We start from the raw sequence: 18,103 nt of genomic DNA, 5'->3' as shown, positions 1-18,103 counted from the left end.
AGCCACAGCAACGCAGGATCTGTGCCATGTCTGCAACCTACACCCGAGCTCACGGCACCACTGGATCCTTAACCCACTGAGCGAGGCCAGGGAGTTTGGGATTAATAGATCAAACCTGCATCCTCATGGATACTAGTCAGGTTCATTACTACTGAGCCACAATGGGAACTCCAAGGTGGAAGTTTCTAAACGAAGAGCAAAATTGCTCAGTTGTAGGGTTCTTACAATTTTTAAAATATGAAATATTCAGGTATATATAAGGGTTTAAAGAATACTATAAGGAACACTTTTATATCCTCTGCCAGCTTAAGAAATAAAATATTATTAATATGGTTGAAGCCCTCTGAGCACTTTTCTTTCTTTAATTACAGGCCACTCCTGCCTTACTATCTGATTCAGTGTTTATGGCTCCCTTACATCTCTTTGTCCTTTTACTATCAATGAATGCCACAATTTATTTTAAAATACATTCTAGAACTATGCTGCCCCCCCCCCCCATAACCTCTGAATAATGTTATCTCTGAATTGTAGTTCTTTACCTGGTTTGCTGCAGACAACTGTCTGCATCTTGCGGGGGAGATTAGTCAGCTCACATAAGAAGTTAAAAACACGATGGCACTCAAGTTCATCCCAACCTGCTGTTAAGGTCTGAGGACGATAAAATAAAGGAAACATTGTAGATGTTCAAACCATCAAATCAAAACATAAGTCACCACTGCCTTATCAGCATAACTGTTGTAGCACAGGATGGAGGCAATATGTCATTTTTATTTACTATGGTACTGTTCATATTAGTAGGAAATTTTATTTTATTTTATTTATTTATTTTTTTGCTTTTTAGGGCTGCACCTTCAGCATATGGAGGTTCCCGGGCTAGGGGTTCAATCGGAGCTTCAGCTGCCGGTCTACACCAGAGCCACAGCAATGGAGGATCTGAGCCGTGTCTGTGATGTACACAACATCTCACAGCAACACTGGATCCTTAACCCACTGAGCGAGGCCAGGGGCCGAACCCGCAACCTCTTGGTTCCTAGTCAGATTTTTTTTTTTTTTTGCTGCTCCATGATGGAAACTCCCATATTAGTAGGAAAGTTGCACAAACAAAACCTAGGAGTGTACCAAAATTCAGTTTCTTTTTGGCTGCATAGGGATTATCTCTTCAGAGAACTAAATGGTACTGAGTCCTGAACTCTGACAGCATGAGGAAAACAACAAAGCAAAGCCCAAACCCTAGAAAACAACATTACGCATCTAACTCGACCATACTGTGGCTTAGTTTTAGACCGCAGTGGAACCCCTTTGATTCTCTCTAGCTATCATTTATGATATTGCTTACAAATGATAATGACCTCTTTTTTTTTTTTTGGGCCACCAAGGCATATGCAGTTTCCTGGTCAGGCATCAGATCCAAGCCACAGTTGTGACCTAAACCACAGCTGAATCCTTTGGAAGTCTTTGATCTACTGCATCTGCCAGGGATGGAACCTGCGTTCCAACACTGCAGCGACATCACCCATCCCCTTGCACCGCAGCGGGAACTCTGATAATGACCTCATGACCTCCTTTTAATGTGACAATTGTGAACATTTATTTGTGACGTGGATGTGAATGAGCAAAAAAAAAAAAAGTATTTGGATGAAATTTAAAATTATCTTTGAGCACTAATAATACATATGAAAAATTTATTTTACTATAAGTGTATTTTGAAAATGTTGATATAATCACATAAATTTAGTTGAACTGGACCTCAGTAGTTTAAAAGTTATTCTTTTTTTTTAATAAAAGTTATCTCTGGACGGACACACTAGAAACTGCTAACAGTGCTTACTTCAGTTGAAGGGAACTCTGTGAACAAGGAACAGGCCTGGGAGGATGCTTACATCTCACTTTAAATTTTTAAATTTTACATGAAGGTGTGTGCTCACATTATTTGTCCTAAAGGAAAAAAAAAAGCAAAAATCTATCTTGGAAGAGGGCAAGTAGGAGGGTCTATGCCCATGCCAATCTGAGCATGTGGATAGTGGCTGGCAGGCAGGATGGGATTTAAGTAAGATTGTTGTTGGAGTTCCCTTGGTGGCTCAGTGGTTAGCAAATCCAACTAGGAACCATGAGGTTTTGGGTTCAATCCCTGGCCTCGATCAGTGGGTTAAGAATTCAGTGTTGCTGTGGCTGTGGTGTAGGCCGGCAGCTGTAGCTCTGATTAGACCCCTAGCCGGGGAACCTCCATATGCTGCAGATGAGGCCCTAGAAAAGACCAAAAAAAAAAAAAAAAAGATTGTTGTAAATCTCAAAGTTTGCTGTACATTTTAAGTAAGTTAATGCATGCAAACTGCTTAGAACAATGTAATATATTAATAATTTATTATTAATATTGAAGAGCATTAAAAATAATGCTATTCGTTTACAGTAAAAGATTGGTAAAAAAAGTTCTTAAACTCCTACCATTGATTTCCCCCCAGCTTTACTGAGGTATTAATTGATATATAACATTGTGTAAGTTAGAAGTATATAATGTAGTAATTTTATACATGTATATATTGCAAAATGATTACCACAATAAGGTTAGTTACATCTATCCATCTATCACTTCCCATAGTTACAATAGTTTTTTTTTTTTTCTTTCTTTCTTTTTTTTTTTTTTTGCCACACCCGCAACATGTGGAAGTTCCCAGGCCAGGGATCAAACCTGTGCCACAACACCCATTGAGCCACCAGGGAAATCCTACAATATTTTTTTTCAAACAATTGATTTCTTTTCTTTTTTTCTTTCTTTCTTTTTTTTTTTTTGTTGCTTTTTTTTTAGACCTGCACTTGTGACACATGGAGGTTCCCAGGCTAGGGGTCCAATCAGAACTGTAGCTGCTGGCCTATGCCACAGCCACAGCAACGCCAGATCTGAGCCACACCTGAGGCCTACACCACAACTCATGGCAACTCCAGATCCTTAACCCACTGAGTGAGGCCAGGGATTGAACCCGCAACCTCATGGTTCCTAGTCAGATTGGTTTCCGCTGTGCCACGACGGGAACTCAATACAGTTGATTTCTAAAATCACATCTTAAATAACTAGGCCAAGACTTAAAACTCATTGCACACACACACCCGCCACCTGATAATATTTCTAATCATTACAATGGCTAGAAACTTCAAGGACACTGCTATAGAGCAAATACATGTTAAACAATTCTTACCAATGAAAAATTCAAGAAGAAAATCTGAAGTGGTAAGCACATGATTAGATTAACACATTCTCAAATATTTACAATGTTATTTTGTTTTCTTTTTAGATTATCATTACTTTTGCTATCTTAGAGAGAGACAGATTATATGTTCTACTTGTCAATAATTCAAAAAGAATTCCTTTTCTTCTTTCATTAAAAAATTATACCTGTAAAAACATGCCGTAACATGGTAATCCTAAACATTGCAATGGAGCTGCACAGCCACTGAATTTAAAACAGGAAACCTGTAAAGAGAACAACTATTAATTTCTCCTTTTCAGTGGAACTGTGCAATGATTCGACATTCAAATTTAATGGAAATATGCAAGGATTTTTCTCAGTCTTAACCGAAAATAACTAAAACACTAAATGACAGATTAGCATCATGTTATATACGCAAGGATTATGAAAAAAGTATAAAATAAAATCTCTGCCTCAAGGAAATCATGATTGTTTAGGACAATAAGATGTACATGAAATTAATTTTATATTTCAGGTTATAATATGTAAAAATGCTAAAATGACCGCATAAACCTATCAGATATAATGAAAGCAAGGAAAAGATAATTTTGAGAATGATTAAAAAAGCTTATGGGAGTTCCCATTGTGGCTCAGCAGTAACGAACCTGACTAGCACCCATGAGAATGCGGGTTCCATCACTGGCCCCGCTCATTGGGTTAAGAATCTGGTGTTGCCGTGAACTGTGGTGTAGGCTAGCAGCTGTAGCTCCAGTTGGACCTCTGCCTAGCTTGGGAACTTCCATATGCTGTGAGTGTGGCCCTAAAAAGACCAAAACAATAACAAACAACCAAAAAAAAAACCCCACCAAACTTAAGAATGTGAAGTAAGCAATGTCTTTAAGTAAGATTCAGATATAATAAATAGATAGGATTTGTGAGGGAAACAAGGGTAAAATTGCATAGATGTAGGAAGAAAAAGGGTTCATTTGGGAAGAAAGATTATAAGCAGCTTGATTAGGCTGTCAGGGAGAACCTATGGACTTTGGACCTTATTCTGCTGAAACTGAGTAGCCTCTGAAAGGTTTTTAAGCAAGAAAATTAACTTGAAAGTGATTTGCCATAGAGAATGTGTTGGGGAGTGAAGAAATAAATGGCAGAAAGATCATCTTGGAAGCTGCGGCAATAACACAGACCTGAACTCAATGCAAATACTGACATGAAAAAAGCCAGCGGATTAGAAACAGTTTGCATACTATTAAGTATAGAACTAAATCAGCAGCATTAGATGTATATTTGGGTTTATAAAGTAAAACTCAATGTCTAACAGAGACTATGCCCAAACACACTGATATATATTTCCAAGTCATAAATTATCATAAAAAGTTTGTCATTTTATATATTAAAAATTCCTTTAATATATATTAACAGTAAATTGTTAACATTTGGAAATTATTTTCATGCTTTCTTTCTTTTTTGTTTTTTAATTTTAATTCACTCCCAGGCCAGGGATTGAATCTAAGCCACAGTCGTGACCTACGGCTGCAGGATCCCTTTCAACCCATGTGCCAGACCAGCAGTTGGATTCTTAATCCACTGCGCCACTATGGGAACTCCTCATATTAATAAAAGGTCTACTTTCTTAACTACTTTAAAACACCCTCAGGGAATTCCCGTTGTGGTTCAGCAGGTTAGTGCAATATAGTGTCCATAAGGATGCAGGTTTAATCCCTGGCCTTGCTCAGTGGGTTAAGGATCCAGAGCTGCTGCAAGCTGCCGCATAGGTCGCAGATGCCGCTCAGATCCAGAGTTGCTGCAGCATAGGCAGCAGTTGCAGTTTGGCTCCTAATAAACGTGAATGATGTACTTAATTATATATAAATTATTATTTTATAGTAAGTTGAATACTCCTATACTACATTTTGGTTTTCGAATCTCTGAGTACTTGATGGAGTATTAGATTATCATCAACCAACATTTTTGTACTAATTCATGAAATTCTACTAATTACAGATAGATTCGAAATGCATGTTTACTTTAACAATAAAATATCTTTACTGGAAATCAAGATTATGAACTAATTCAGAAGTATGATCTTACTTCTGCGAGTATCTTGTGAATGTACTTTAGTCTTTCCTTTGTGGGTAGCAGCAATGTACATCTTTTAAATAGCAGACCTGAGAAAGCAAAGAGACACATGAAAAAAATGACGACAATGTAATTAATTTAAGGCTATCTATAATGCACAGCATAACGTTTCCTGAAAGTCAAGTACAGTACACCAAGGTGGGCTGTGAATTGAAAGGGTTTTTAAAAGGAAGCCTGGGAAGAAGAATGTTTACCAAGTATCTCTCTGGTGTCCACCTAAGAGGCAATGGCATAAAACCTTCAAAAAATTGTAAAAGCGATCCTAAAGGACAGATATGAGAAAGTATTTAGATTTAAAAAGACACAATAACTAGACACCAAATACAAAAGGGAAACTCTACTGTTTTTATTCCATAGAAAACATATTCCAATAGCTCTGAAAATTAACCTGATGACCATAAAGGAAAATGTTTTAAGAGTTGTTAATGGAAAGAATGAGAAAACAGATTTTGTATTCCTTTATCTAAATTCAAAAACTTAAAGTCATTAAGTACTTAAAATTTCAGAGATTAGAAGTTGTTTTTTTTTCTCCTCACAGAAAGTATCCCGTTTGGATGAAATATTTATCTCTTCCCTCAAAGATATCCTTTTATGGGCTTGCATGTTAAGAATGTATAGAATTTTGTGTTTAAATATTTAAGAAAGAAAAAAAAAAAAAAAACTCTTCAATTTCCCAGGGAGCTACGTAACTTTAACTGCAGCGACAGGAAGTGTATGATTTGTTTCCTCTAACTTTAAGTGTTCTGTTGTCCTAAAATGGTAATACATTGTTAACATTCCTATAAGGGCAAATGTCCTCAAACTAAAAATAAGATACGTGGTAGGAAAATACATACCTAAATATCATGACTTTCTTCAGTTTTCACCTTCTCTGCATTTACTTTTTTTTTTAAAATATATAATACAATAACTACTTCATGTACTTCTATAGAGTCTATGACTATTGAATTTATTTTTAGAAGGTGCTATGTTTAGGTAACACATGACCAGAATTGTGTTTTAAACTCTTTATTCTTGCGCATAAAAAGATATTTTCAGTGTTTGGTTTTCAGGCTAAGTTCTTTTCCTTTCATGTTTTGGCATCCAGTCCCATGGCATATCATAGCTGGGGAATTATAAGTTGTAACTGTATGTTGGTTGCCTTTTCTAATGTAAAACTCCTATTTTCAAAGATTGCAATTTACCATAAAAACCAATACTGGACGACTTATTTATTTTTTTAACCCAGGTGCTCTGCTATACCCTTTAGAGACCACCTTCTGTAATTTCTTTCCACCAAAATAGAGTCAGATGTAATGTTCTTTCCCACACTGGCCATCTGCTCTGTTTTGTATGAAGAAGCAAATTAAAATTTAGAATCCTCAGAATGCAGAATTCTGAAAATGTTATTTCAATGTCTGAAAATAAGAACAGATCAGATAGGAATAGCAACATGCGGAAATGGTAAGTACATTAAACATTTATCTAAAGAATCAGTCATATGCTAGGTATCTGCATCAAATTTAAATGGAAGGTTGAAAACATTACATGAATAAAAGCAGTTTTATTTTTATTTATTTATTTTTACTTTATTGGGCCACACGTGCGACATATGGAAGTTCCCAGGCTAGGGGGCTGAAACTGAGCTGCAGCTGCTGGGCCTCCACCACAGCCACATCAATTTGAGATCCAAGCCATCTCTGTGACCTACATCACAGCTCAAGGCAACGTTGGATCCTTAACCCACTGAGAAAGGCCAGGGATCTAACCCGAATCCTCATGGATACTAACTGGATTTGTTTCTGCTAAGCCAGGATGGGAACTCCCCATAAAATCAGTTTTTTTTTTTGTTGTTTTTTTTCCGTCTTTTTGCCATTTCTTGGGCCGCTCCTATGGCATATGGAGGTTCCCAGGCTAGGGGTCTAATCGGAGCTGTAGCTGCCAGCCTATGCCAGAGCCACAGCAACGTGGGATCCGAGCCATGTCTGCGACCTACACCACAGCTCACGGCAATGCCGGATCCTTCACCCACTGAGCAAGGGCAGGGATCGAACCCGCAACCTCATGGTTCCTAGTCAGATTCCTTAACCACTGCGCCACGACAGGAACTCCCATAAAATCAGTTTTAAAAGCTTGCTTTTTCTTTTTTTTTTGGCCACACCCATAGCATGTGGAAGTTCCTGTGCCAGGGATCAAACCTGCAACACAGCAGCAACCCAAGCCGCTGCAGTGACAATGCCGGATCCTGTGTTGCTGTGAGCTATGGTATAGGTTGCAGACATGGCTTGGATCCCATGTTGCTGTGGGGTATAGGCTGGCAGCTGCAGCTCCAATTCAACCCCTAGCCTGGGAACTTCCATATGCTGCATGTGTGGCCCTAAAAATTAAAAAAAAAGAAAGAAAGAAATGAAGAAAGACAACCATTGCTTCTGATAAGAGAATCAGTGACTTTCCACAATAATATGTTTAAATTTATCTTCTATTTTAAGAACCAGATTACAGATGAAAGGGAAAAGAGGTATAGAGATAAAACTCATTAGATCTACAAGAAGCAAAGCATAGAAAATACATTGGTTTCCTAAACTGACAAGCCACCTAGACAATAAGCATAAGTGACATTGTATCCACATGAAGTCACAAGGATTGACACTTTACATTAAAATGCATTCTCTCATCTTTAAAGATAAGTGTAAAAATAAATATGTAAATAAATAAAGAGAAGTGTTAAGGACTGTTATTTATTTATTTAGCTTTTTTTAGGGCTGCTCCTGTAGCATATGGAGGTTCCCAGGCTAGGGGTGGAACTGGAGCTGCAGCTGCCAGCCTATGCCACAGCCACAGCAACACCAGATCTGAGCCACATCTGCAACCTACACCACAGCTCACAGCAATGCCTGATCCTTAACCCACTGAGCAGGGCCAGGGATCGAAATCAAGCCCTCATGGATACTAGTCAGGTTTGTTACCACTGAGCCAGAACTGGAACTCCAAGGGATTGGTAAAGAAAGTCCTCACACTGAAGAGCAAAAGCATCACAGAAATAGGAAATACTCCATTTCCCACAGGCCTTACGGAATTGTATATAGTACCCCTTAACTAAGTATAGTTTTTACTTGTTACAATTCTCATTACATTAGATAAATTACCTAGAGATCTGTAGTATTCCAATATGGCAGATTCTTGTTTCCTGTCAGGCAGCTCAAGATTATGAAAGTCTGGTAGTAAGAGTCTTTTGCTTCCTGATGAGGTTGAGATATAATTAATAATGTGCTGGCTGATTGTTTTGGACACCATGCTTAGCATGCTGATATCCTTCACTATCAAAAGAAATATATATTTACATATATAACACATATATGAATGGCTTAAATACAAGAATACCACTATTAGTACAATCTATCAACTTACAGGTTAGCTCAGTAATAATAAAAATACTAAATAATAATCAAAATAAAGTGGGATAAAACTTTAAAATTGCTTTAAATCCAGTTCTCAAGGAATTAGAAACATTTGGGGATGTAATAGTCAAATTACCATGTCATAATTAGAAGCATGTTTTAAAGAGTTTGGGGATCATATTTTCTCTTTGTACCCCTTACCTAACAATGACAAAACTTTAGGAAATAAACTTAATGTGAACACCATTAATATTCTTGCAGGACCTAAGATGATAAAGTAGTTCTTGGGGAAAATAAAATAGTGGAGTGTCCATGTAGCCTACTCATGGTCCCCAAACCTCACCTGACAAGTATCTTAAGATTATTTGGAATATTTCCAATGGCAAGGCTTTAAAGTTTCCAAGCGTTGATAAGGGCTGAGAATCTGAGGCAAGGTTGTTGGAAAAATAGCTGGATCGACGATTGCTACGTCTGTATTTCTGGTTGGGAATCAAAGTGAAACTGGAATTTACTCTAGATGCCATCCTTTTTCTTATCTCATGAATTTATCCTGGTTAGAAAAACAAAGTATAAGAGACAAAGAAGAAAGGAAATTATATCGGTAAAGAGCTGTTTTGGTTTTTTTCTTTTTTTTTTTTTTTAAATGGAGAGGTTCATATTTTAATAGGGAATAGCTATCTCTCTATAGTTGTAAAACTTTTAATGTTATGTCCAATTTACGGAGTTCCAACCAGTACAGTCTATTCATCTCAGCATTATACTTAAAAACCTTTCCCCTTTTAGCCAATTTTTTTTTTTTTTAGGGCTGCACCTGTGGCATATGTAGGTCCCAGATTGAATTGGAGCTGTAGCCACTGGCCTACGCCACAGCCACAGCAACTTGGGAACCCAGCTGAGTCTGTGACCTACATCACAGCTCACAGGCAACCCTGGATCCTTAACCCACTGTGCAAGGCTAGGGATCGAACCTGTATCCTCATGGATACTGGTCAGATTCGTTTCTGCTGAGTCACGATGGGAAGTCCCCTCTGAGCCAAATATTTTAGATGAAGAGTTTTAGTAGAAAATATGATGTATATTTGGATGAGATACATTCTAAGAAAGGAAATATGTGACATTTTTAAAAGTAAAAGTTTTAACACAAGAAAGTAACAAATTCAGTACATTCAATGTTTGTCAATTAGTATATTGCTTTTACAATCTTTACATCCTAAAAAAATGAAAGTATTAATGTAGAATTAAAAATCTGTAGTGGAGTTCTCTTGTGGCACAGTGGGTTAAGGATCTGGTGTTGTCACTGCAGTGGCTTGGATCACTGACCTAGCACAGATTCTGTGCCTGGCCTAGGAACTTCCACATGCTGTGGGGTCTGCCAAAAAAATTATTTTTAATTGTAGTAATTTTTTCTATTTCTTTAAAACTGAGTACTGACTTGTTCTTTTGTTAGAAACAATAAAAACAAAGGAGATTTTAAAACAGATTTTAAGAGTTCCCGTTGTGGCACAGTGGTTAACGAATCCGACTAAGGAACCATGAGGTTGCAGGTTCAATCCCTGGCCTTCCTCAGTGGGTTAAGGATCTGGCATTGCCATGAGCTGTGGTATAGGTCAAAGATGCCGCTCAGATCCCAAGCTGCTGTGGCTCTGCCACAGGCCAGTGGCTACAGCTCCGATTCGACCTCTAGCCTGGGAACCTCCATATGCCGCAGGAGCGGCCCTAGAAAAGGCAAAAAGACAAAAAAAAAAAAAAAAAAAAAGGAAAAAAATAAATAAATTAAAAAAAAATAGATTTTAGTTTACATCTTTTAAAACTGACTAGCTCTAGCAGATTAAGATGATTTCATTATGGTTACCAATTATGTGCAGTGAAATCAAAGTTTCATAAAATTATTAAGATGAATAAATAAATTAATACATTTTCCTTCAATTCCACTTTTGGTTAATAATAGTTACTGTTAAATCTTGGGAAGGGCCTACACGACTTATTTCAAAAGGAACATTTCCTAGAGGAACTTAATTAAAATTATTGATAATTTACTTACACTAAACAATAATTCTTTAAAAAATATTATTTATCACACACAGCAACTTTGTGTTCCTCCTCCTTCAACTGGGAAAACACTGAATTTTGAATATATACATGTATATGTACATATGCATAACTACAACTCCAATCTAAGCTTCCTTGTTTCTAAAGAAACAACCAAGTCATTTCACCAAAGAGTTACAAACCTATCTGATCAAAATACATTTTCTCCTTTTGTCACAAAATTGCTAAAGATCACATTGTTACTTATTCACCTAAAAAGTTACATATCAGAGTTCCCTTTGTGGTTTAGTGGTTAATGACACCCACTAGCCTCCATGAGGACATGGGTTCCATCCCTGGCCTTGCTCATTGGGTTAAGGATCCATCCTTGTGGTGAGCTGTGGTGTAGGCCAGCAGCTACAGCTCTGATTCGACCCCTAACCTGGGAACCTCCACATGCTGAGGGTGTGGCCCTAAAAAGACAATAAATAAATACAAATTAAAAATTTTTTAAAGTTACATACCAATTTTTATCAATTTAAAATCCGTTATAGATTTGAAAATGTGGCCAAGAAACTTAGTGCTTAGTAAAAAGCATACTGTGAGCCTTCTTTAAAAAAAACCCATACCTTATATAGTGCTTTGCTTCAGCATCGTTCAATGAGCATTTAAATTAGTAGATATTTCTAAATAATCATTAAAATGATACAAGTAGCATGTGCATTGTCAAAAATTTTACAAAATACAGCAAAATAAAAAGAAGAAAATTAAATTCATTTGGTTTTTGACACTTAACATTAAGCACTTTGGTTTATATCATTCCAGAATTTTACACACACACACATATATATATACATATATATATATAATTTTTTTCACAAAAAAAGAGGGAACATCATCCTTTTTTATAATCTGCATTTCAATTGTAATTGTAATTAAAACTGGAATTTTCTTCCATACCAATAAATACACTTCTACAAGTATATATATATTTTGAAGACCGCATGGGATTCGACCAAATGGAAGAATAATTTAATCCATAACATTGTTTTCAACTTTTCACAGTAGGTATTTTAAATCATTTTCATTATAGTAAAATATACATCTGGCCTAGGATTTATTCTTTTTCTCTGAGGACCTGCTAATCTGGGAATGGGTGGAGCTTGTGGGATCTTCAGACCCTCACTGATAACCTAATACCCGCGGACTCCAGTGTGTTAAGCACACTCTGCCTATATTTTTAAACCTCTGAGAGGATTAAAACACAATGACCCAAATTCTTTAAAAGCTTTAGTCTCCTCTTACAATTTCTTATTTTCCTCACTTAGACCTAAACGGTTTGGGGGAGATAGCAGGCTTTTCTGAAAATCCTAAAGATGTAATTCCAAATTACTTCTGGTTGCCTCTCAGTCCTCTAGAGAATGAGACTAACGGACCAAAATAATCCTAGTAAGATGATGTTTCAATGCCCTGTTCCATCCCGCTCATTTTGCCCACGTGTGAAAGGCTTTGAAGGCTCTCTTGGATGAACTTCTTTCCCCGTTTTCAGAGAAAACCGTCCAACAGCAATTCACTAGGATTTCTATTTTATTTTAACCTAAGACAATCTTTTAAGAGATCCACCTCCATCTGCCCGAGAATTCGCCCAAAGATCTCCAGAGAGGTAAACTGGGGGTAGGGGGTCGGGGGGCATAAAAGAGAAACTGGCCGATATACTACTCAAACCACACTGCGGTGCATTTTTGACCTCCTTCAGTCCATGAAAAGGTGAAGCTATCTCCAGAAACTATTGGGGGAAAATAAATCTCTTTTTACCACAGATTTGGACAATTTCCCGGCTAAAGGATCACAGGAAAATGCGACTTAGTCGTTTTGCCCCTCCATCCTCAAAACTTCTTAATGTTTTAGAAAATTTTTCCTCAAAAAAAGATTTTGCCGCCAGGAAGAGGGAGGGTCCGCCTCAGGTCGGTTCCGGAGCTGCGTTCCTGCCTCCCAGGCGCCCCCTTGGCCTCGAGAATATTTTAGAATCCTCCCAGGAGCCCCAGCGGGAAGGAGGCCCCGCCCCCTCATGAATAGGAAGAACGCCGGCTCCCAGAGTGCCCTCCTTCCTCTTGAATATTTCAGAGCCCTCCCCAGGAGCTCGGGAAGGAGACTCCGCCCCCTCATGAATAGTAAAAGTCCTGGCACTCACAGACCCCTTCCACGCTATGAATAATTAACGAGGATGTAGTCTTTGGAGGCCGAACTTAGGCCAAAACCACCTTTGCTTCAAACCGATGACCGGAAGGGGTGGGGCAGTTACAGACGTGGAGGGGACGGTGCGAAACGAAGCGTCCCAACCTGGCGCACCACACATCTGCTCCAAGCCACTTCCTTTCCCTTTATCTTAGTTTTTTAACTCCTCCCATCCCTACAAGGTAAGGTACAAGAGAACAAAATGAAAACTTCTGTTGGGAAGAACCTGCAAACATTCCTTTTTTTAACCTATTTTGGTACCTAGAAGCAAAGATGCCTCCGGCATGTCAAGATGGAGTCCAAGGAAGTTCCTGTTGTGGTGCAGCGGAAAAGAATCCCCCTAGGACCCATGAGGACGCTGGAGCCATGAGGATGCTGGTTCCATCCCTGGTCTCGCTCAGTGGGTTAGGGATCTGGAGTTGCTGTGAAAGCCCTGGTGTGGGTTGCAGATGCGGCTTGGATCCCACACTGCTGTGACGTAGGCCTGCAGCTGTAGCTCTGGTTTGGCCCCTACCTTGGGAACTTCTATATGCTGATGGTGGTGCCATCCTAAAAAGCAAAAAAGATGGAGTCCAAAGCAAATCTTCCTAGCTTGGCCCTCCCTTGAAGATTAAGTCCTTCTTCATTTATTCATTCAGTAGCTGGTTACTGAAAGTTGCTCTGGGCTAGTCACGGGGAAGGCCCTAAACATACAACTGAGAACAAGATATATGTTTCCTGGCTTCATGGAGCTTATTAGTCTAAGTCTAAGCTTATTAGTCTTATAAGTCTTATTAGTCTTAAGATAGAATAAACAGGGAGTTCCCAATGTGGCTCAGTGGGTTAAGAACCCAACTATTACCCATAAGGATGCAGGTTTGATCCCTGGGATGCTTAGTGGGTTAAGGATCCAGCATTGCTGTGTAGGTCACAGACATGGCTGGAGTCTGGCATTGCTGTGACCATGGCACAGGCAGGCAGCTGCTATTCCTATTCCACCCCTAGCCTGGGAACTTCCATGTGTTGCAGGTGTGTCCCTAAATAAACAAACAAAAAAGTTTAATTTTGCAGATTTTAAGTGCCTTTTGTGGACCTTCACCAATTCAATCTGGAATACAGGGTTTTGGGTGAAGGAGAAAAGGATAGCTTTATCGATTTGCCAGGCCAAGGGGGCACGCAGTGGGCTAATGCCTCCAAAAACTGTTTATCCTGCTCTGGAGGATTTGGTGAAAAGTTTTATAGCAATGGTTCAAGAGCGGGGTTGTTGATAAGAATCAGAGTGTGTGCAGAGTCTGCATTCCTTTAATCTGGCCTCAGGTGGTCTCTTCCTGAGCTTCTGTGATTCTTTTAATCTGGCCTCAGATAGTCTCCTGATAAGTTTCTATGGTTCTGAGGTTATCAAACTTTGACCTTCTTTATGGAATGAAGAATGTTTCATCAAGTAGTTAACATCTTCCATTTGGTGGGGGTTTAGTTCTACAGAAGAGCTCGGCGATATAAGACCCTGCCCCAAGGCTGGGTTATTGCTTCTGGACTGCTCCTTCCTTGTCTCTGCATCCCCTTCCTTCTCTGATTAGCAGCAGTTTGAACCTGCCCTCAAGGAAGGTCATGGAGGCTGAAGCCTATTCCCTAAATCAAGAAGCAGGGGACATCAAAAGGCTTGTGTGCCCAGGAGCCCCACAGGGTCCTGCTTTGCTTCATAGTTTTTTGTTTTTGTTTTTGTCTTTCCAGGGCATATGAAAGTTCCCAGCTAGGAGTCCAATCGAAGCTGTAGCCACCAGCCTATACCACGGCCACAACAACTTGGGATCCAAGCCACATCTTCAGCCTTCACCACAGCTCATGGCAGTGCTGGGTCCTTAACCCACTGAGCAAGGCCAGGGATGGAACCCGCATCTTCATGGATACTAGTTGGGTTCGTTTCTGCTGAGCCACAAGGGGAACTCCTCGGCTTCATAGTTTGACATGTCTAAGAGACATCCAAGAGGAGATGTCAAGAAGGTAATTGAATTACATTGGAGGTTGGAGGAAAAAATCTAAGCTGGATATATAAATTTAAGAGTTTTCTGCAATAGAAGAATAGTGAGAAAAGGAAGAGGTTCTCCAAGGAGATTGAAAAGGAGTACCTAGTGGCATAAACTGGAGTAAACCAGGAGAGAAAGAGTCACAGGAGGAGTTCCCATCGTGGTGCAAATGAATCTGACTAGGAACCATGAGGTTGCAGGTTTGATCCCTGGCCTCGCTCAGTGGGTTAAGGATCTGGCGCCGTGAGGTGTGGTGTAGGTCACCGACGTGGCTTGGATTTGGCGCGGCTGTGGCTGTGGCATAGGCCGGTGGCTGTAGCTCCGATTCGACCCCTAGCCTGGGAACCTACGTATGCCACTGGTTGGTGCTGCTCTAAAAAGACAAATAGACAAAAAAAAAAAAAAAAAAAAGAGTCACAGGAGCCCAAAAGAGTGTGCTTCAGGAATGAGAGTGGTCAGCTGTGCCCAGTGCTGCTGAGTTCAGCCAGGTGTCCATTGGATTGGCAGTCTGGTGAAGGAGTCTGTGTGTCATGCCCCATCTCAGGAACCTATGATGACTTTGCCTTGCCAGCCACTCCAGTCCCTCTGCCATTTCTTCAATGTCCTCTAGAATCTATTCCTCCCCTATTTTTAAAAAGATTTTTTTTATTACTGTTGATTTACAATGTTTTGTCAATTTCTGCTGTACAGCAAAGTGATCCAGTCATGTATATATAAAACATATTTCGTTCATTTGTTACATTTGATCCATGCCCATTTTCTACCAAGCCCAGTGGGTTTTTTTGTTTGTTTGTTTTGTTTTTTGCCATTTCTTGGGCCGCTTCTTCGGTATATGGAAGTTCCCAGACTACGGGTCGAATCAGAACTGCAGCTGCCAGCCTACGCCAGAGCCACAAGCAATGTGGGATCCGAGCTGCGTCTGCGACTGATACCACAGCTCACAGCAACGCCGGATCCCTTAACCCACTGAGCAAGGCCAGGGATCGAACCTGCAACCTCATGGTTCCTAGTTGGATTCGTTAACCACTGAGCCATGACAGGAACTCCAAGGCCAGTGTTAACTGCAGGGTAAGTACCAATTTTGCCTTCTAGTGGGTCATGGTCACAAGTGCCTGCCCTGGAGTAACTTCTAGTCCAGTGGGGATGAGGGGGAATGGGGAGTGAGGTGGGAGGAGGTGTCTTCTCTTTTGTGGGTTCATCTCTTCGTGCTGAAGTTTTCATCAAAAATGACTTCCTATGGAGTTCCCATCGTGGCGCAGTGGTTGACGAATCCGACTAGGAACCATGAGGTTGCGGGTTCCATCCCTGCCCTTGCTCAGTGGGTTAATGATCCGGCGTTACTGTGAGCTGTGGTGTAGGTTGCAGATGCGGCTCGGATCCTGGGTTGCTGTGTCTCTGGCGTAGGCCGGTGGCTACAGCTCCGATTCGACCCCTAGCCTGGGAACCTCCATATGCCGCAGGAGCGGCCCAAAAAATGGCAAAAAGACCAAAAAAAAAAAAAAAAAAAAAAAAGACTTCCTGGAGTTCCCGTTGTGGCTCAGCAGTTAACAAACCTGACTAGTATCCATGAGGACTCGGGCTCCATCCCTGGCCTCCCTCAGGATCCAGCGTTTCCATGAGCAGTGGTGTAGGTCATAGATGTGGCTCGGATCCCGAGTTGCTGTGCTGTGTGTCTGGCAGCTGTAGCTCCGATTAGACCCCTAGCCTGGGAACCTCCATATGCTGTGCGTGTGGCCCTAAAAAGAAAAAAAGAAAAAGAAATGACTTCCTTTTTCCGGCATTGTCTGTGGCTGCTCAGGTGGCTGCTGAGTCGAGGGTTCCATCCCTGGCTCAGAAACTTCCACATCCATGGGTGCAGCCAAAAAAATAAATAAATAAACAAAGACTTCCTTTTGTATAGCAATTATATTTCAATGCTACTTCCGAAGTTTGTTTTGTTTATAGGGATCTATGGGAGAACTTTAGTTACTGCTTATATAAATTCTTTTGCACAAAAGCCAGCAATGACTCTTTATTGCCTTTATTTAAATGTTTCCGGACCTGGGAGCTCCCCTCGTGGCACAGTGGTTAACGAATCCGACTAGAAACCATGAGGTTGCGGGTTCAATCCCTGGCCTCACTCAGCAAGTTAAGGATCTGGCGTTGCTGTGAGCTGTGGTATAGGTTGAAGGTGCGGCTCGGATCCTGTGTTGCTGTGGCCTTGGCGTAGGCTGGCAATTACAGCTCCGATTGAACCCCTAGCCTGGGAACCTCCATATGCTGCGGGAGTGGCCCTAGAAAAGGCAAAAAGACAAAATAAATAAATAAATCTAATATAAAATAAATAAAAACTAAAAATAAAAAATTAAAAAATTTTTCCTGACCTGGCCTCAAGAACTGCTTCACTGTGGCCAAATTCTCTATCTCCAGCCTTATTTCCCCAAAATAGACTGGTGATCTTGTTAGAAATGCAAAAACTTGGGAGTTCCCATCGTGGCGCAGTGGTTAACGAATCCGACTAGGAACCATGAGGTTGCAGGTTCGGTCCCTGCCCTTGCTCAGTGGGTTAACGATCCGGCGTTGCCGTGAGCTGTGGTGTAGGTTGCAGACGCGGCTCGGATCCCGCGTTGCTGTGGCTCTGGCGTAGGCCGGTGGCTACAGCTCCAATTCAATCCCTAGCCTGGGAACCTCCATATGCCGCGGGAGCGGCCCAAGAAATAACAAGAACAACAACAAAAAGACAAAAGACAAAAAAAAAAAAAAAAAAAAAGAAATGCAAAAACTTAAATGCAGCTGTAGACCTACTGAATCAGAATCTTACTATAAAACCATAGATAAAAGCACTGGATATGCCTCAGGTCGTTCAGTGAAAGATAAAATGAGACCTGCAACTAGTTCAACAAGATAGTGATCCTCAGGACCTGGGACAGAAATGTAAGGCAATGATGACATTCCAAGTAGGAGACCCTCATCATAGGGAAGCCTGAGATGATTCAACTTACTTTAGCCTTTGTTACACTCTTCTACGGATCTTTTTTTTTTTTTTTTTTTTTTTTTTTTTTGTCCTTTTAGGGCACCCGCGGCATATGGAGGTTCCCAGGCTAGGGGTCCAATCGGAGCTGTAGCCACCGGGCCTACACCACAGCAACACCAG

General features: G+C 40.3%; 1 protein-coding gene across 1 annotated transcript in view; it reads right to left on the bottom strand.

The window, feature by feature from the left end:
* FBXO47 (F-box protein 47) overlaps positions 1-12,761 on the bottom strand; it is a 29,099-nt gene extending 16,338 nt beyond the window's left edge. The window contains exons 1-6 of the mRNA XM_021067059.2: positions 12,548-12,761; positions 9,048-9,254; positions 8,453-8,623; positions 5,280-5,356; positions 3,389-3,466; positions 540-648 (exon numbers count right to left, since the gene is read on the bottom strand). Of these exons, the coding sequence (XP_020922718.1) occupies positions 540-648; positions 3,389-3,466; positions 5,280-5,356; positions 8,453-8,623; positions 9,048-9,228 (616 nt within the window). The 5' untranslated portion in view covers positions 9,229-9,254; positions 12,548-12,761. The remainder of the gene's footprint in view (positions 1-539; positions 649-3,388; positions 3,467-5,279; positions 5,357-8,452; positions 8,624-9,047; positions 9,255-12,547) is intronic.
* Positions 12,762-18,103: the final 5,342 nt, after the last annotated feature.

This window comes from Sus scrofa, chromosome 12 (assembly GCF_054392235.1).
Source record: "Sus scrofa isolate SSC_HxYL_T2T_F1_AM1 chromosome 12, Sscrofa_HxYL_maternal_Yorkshire_Landrace_v2.0, whole genome shotgun sequence".
In the NCBI taxonomy this organism is placed as follows: Eukaryota; Metazoa; Chordata; class Mammalia; order Artiodactyla; family Suidae; genus Sus; species Sus scrofa.
This window is presented reverse-complemented; position numbering and strand designations above follow the sequence as displayed.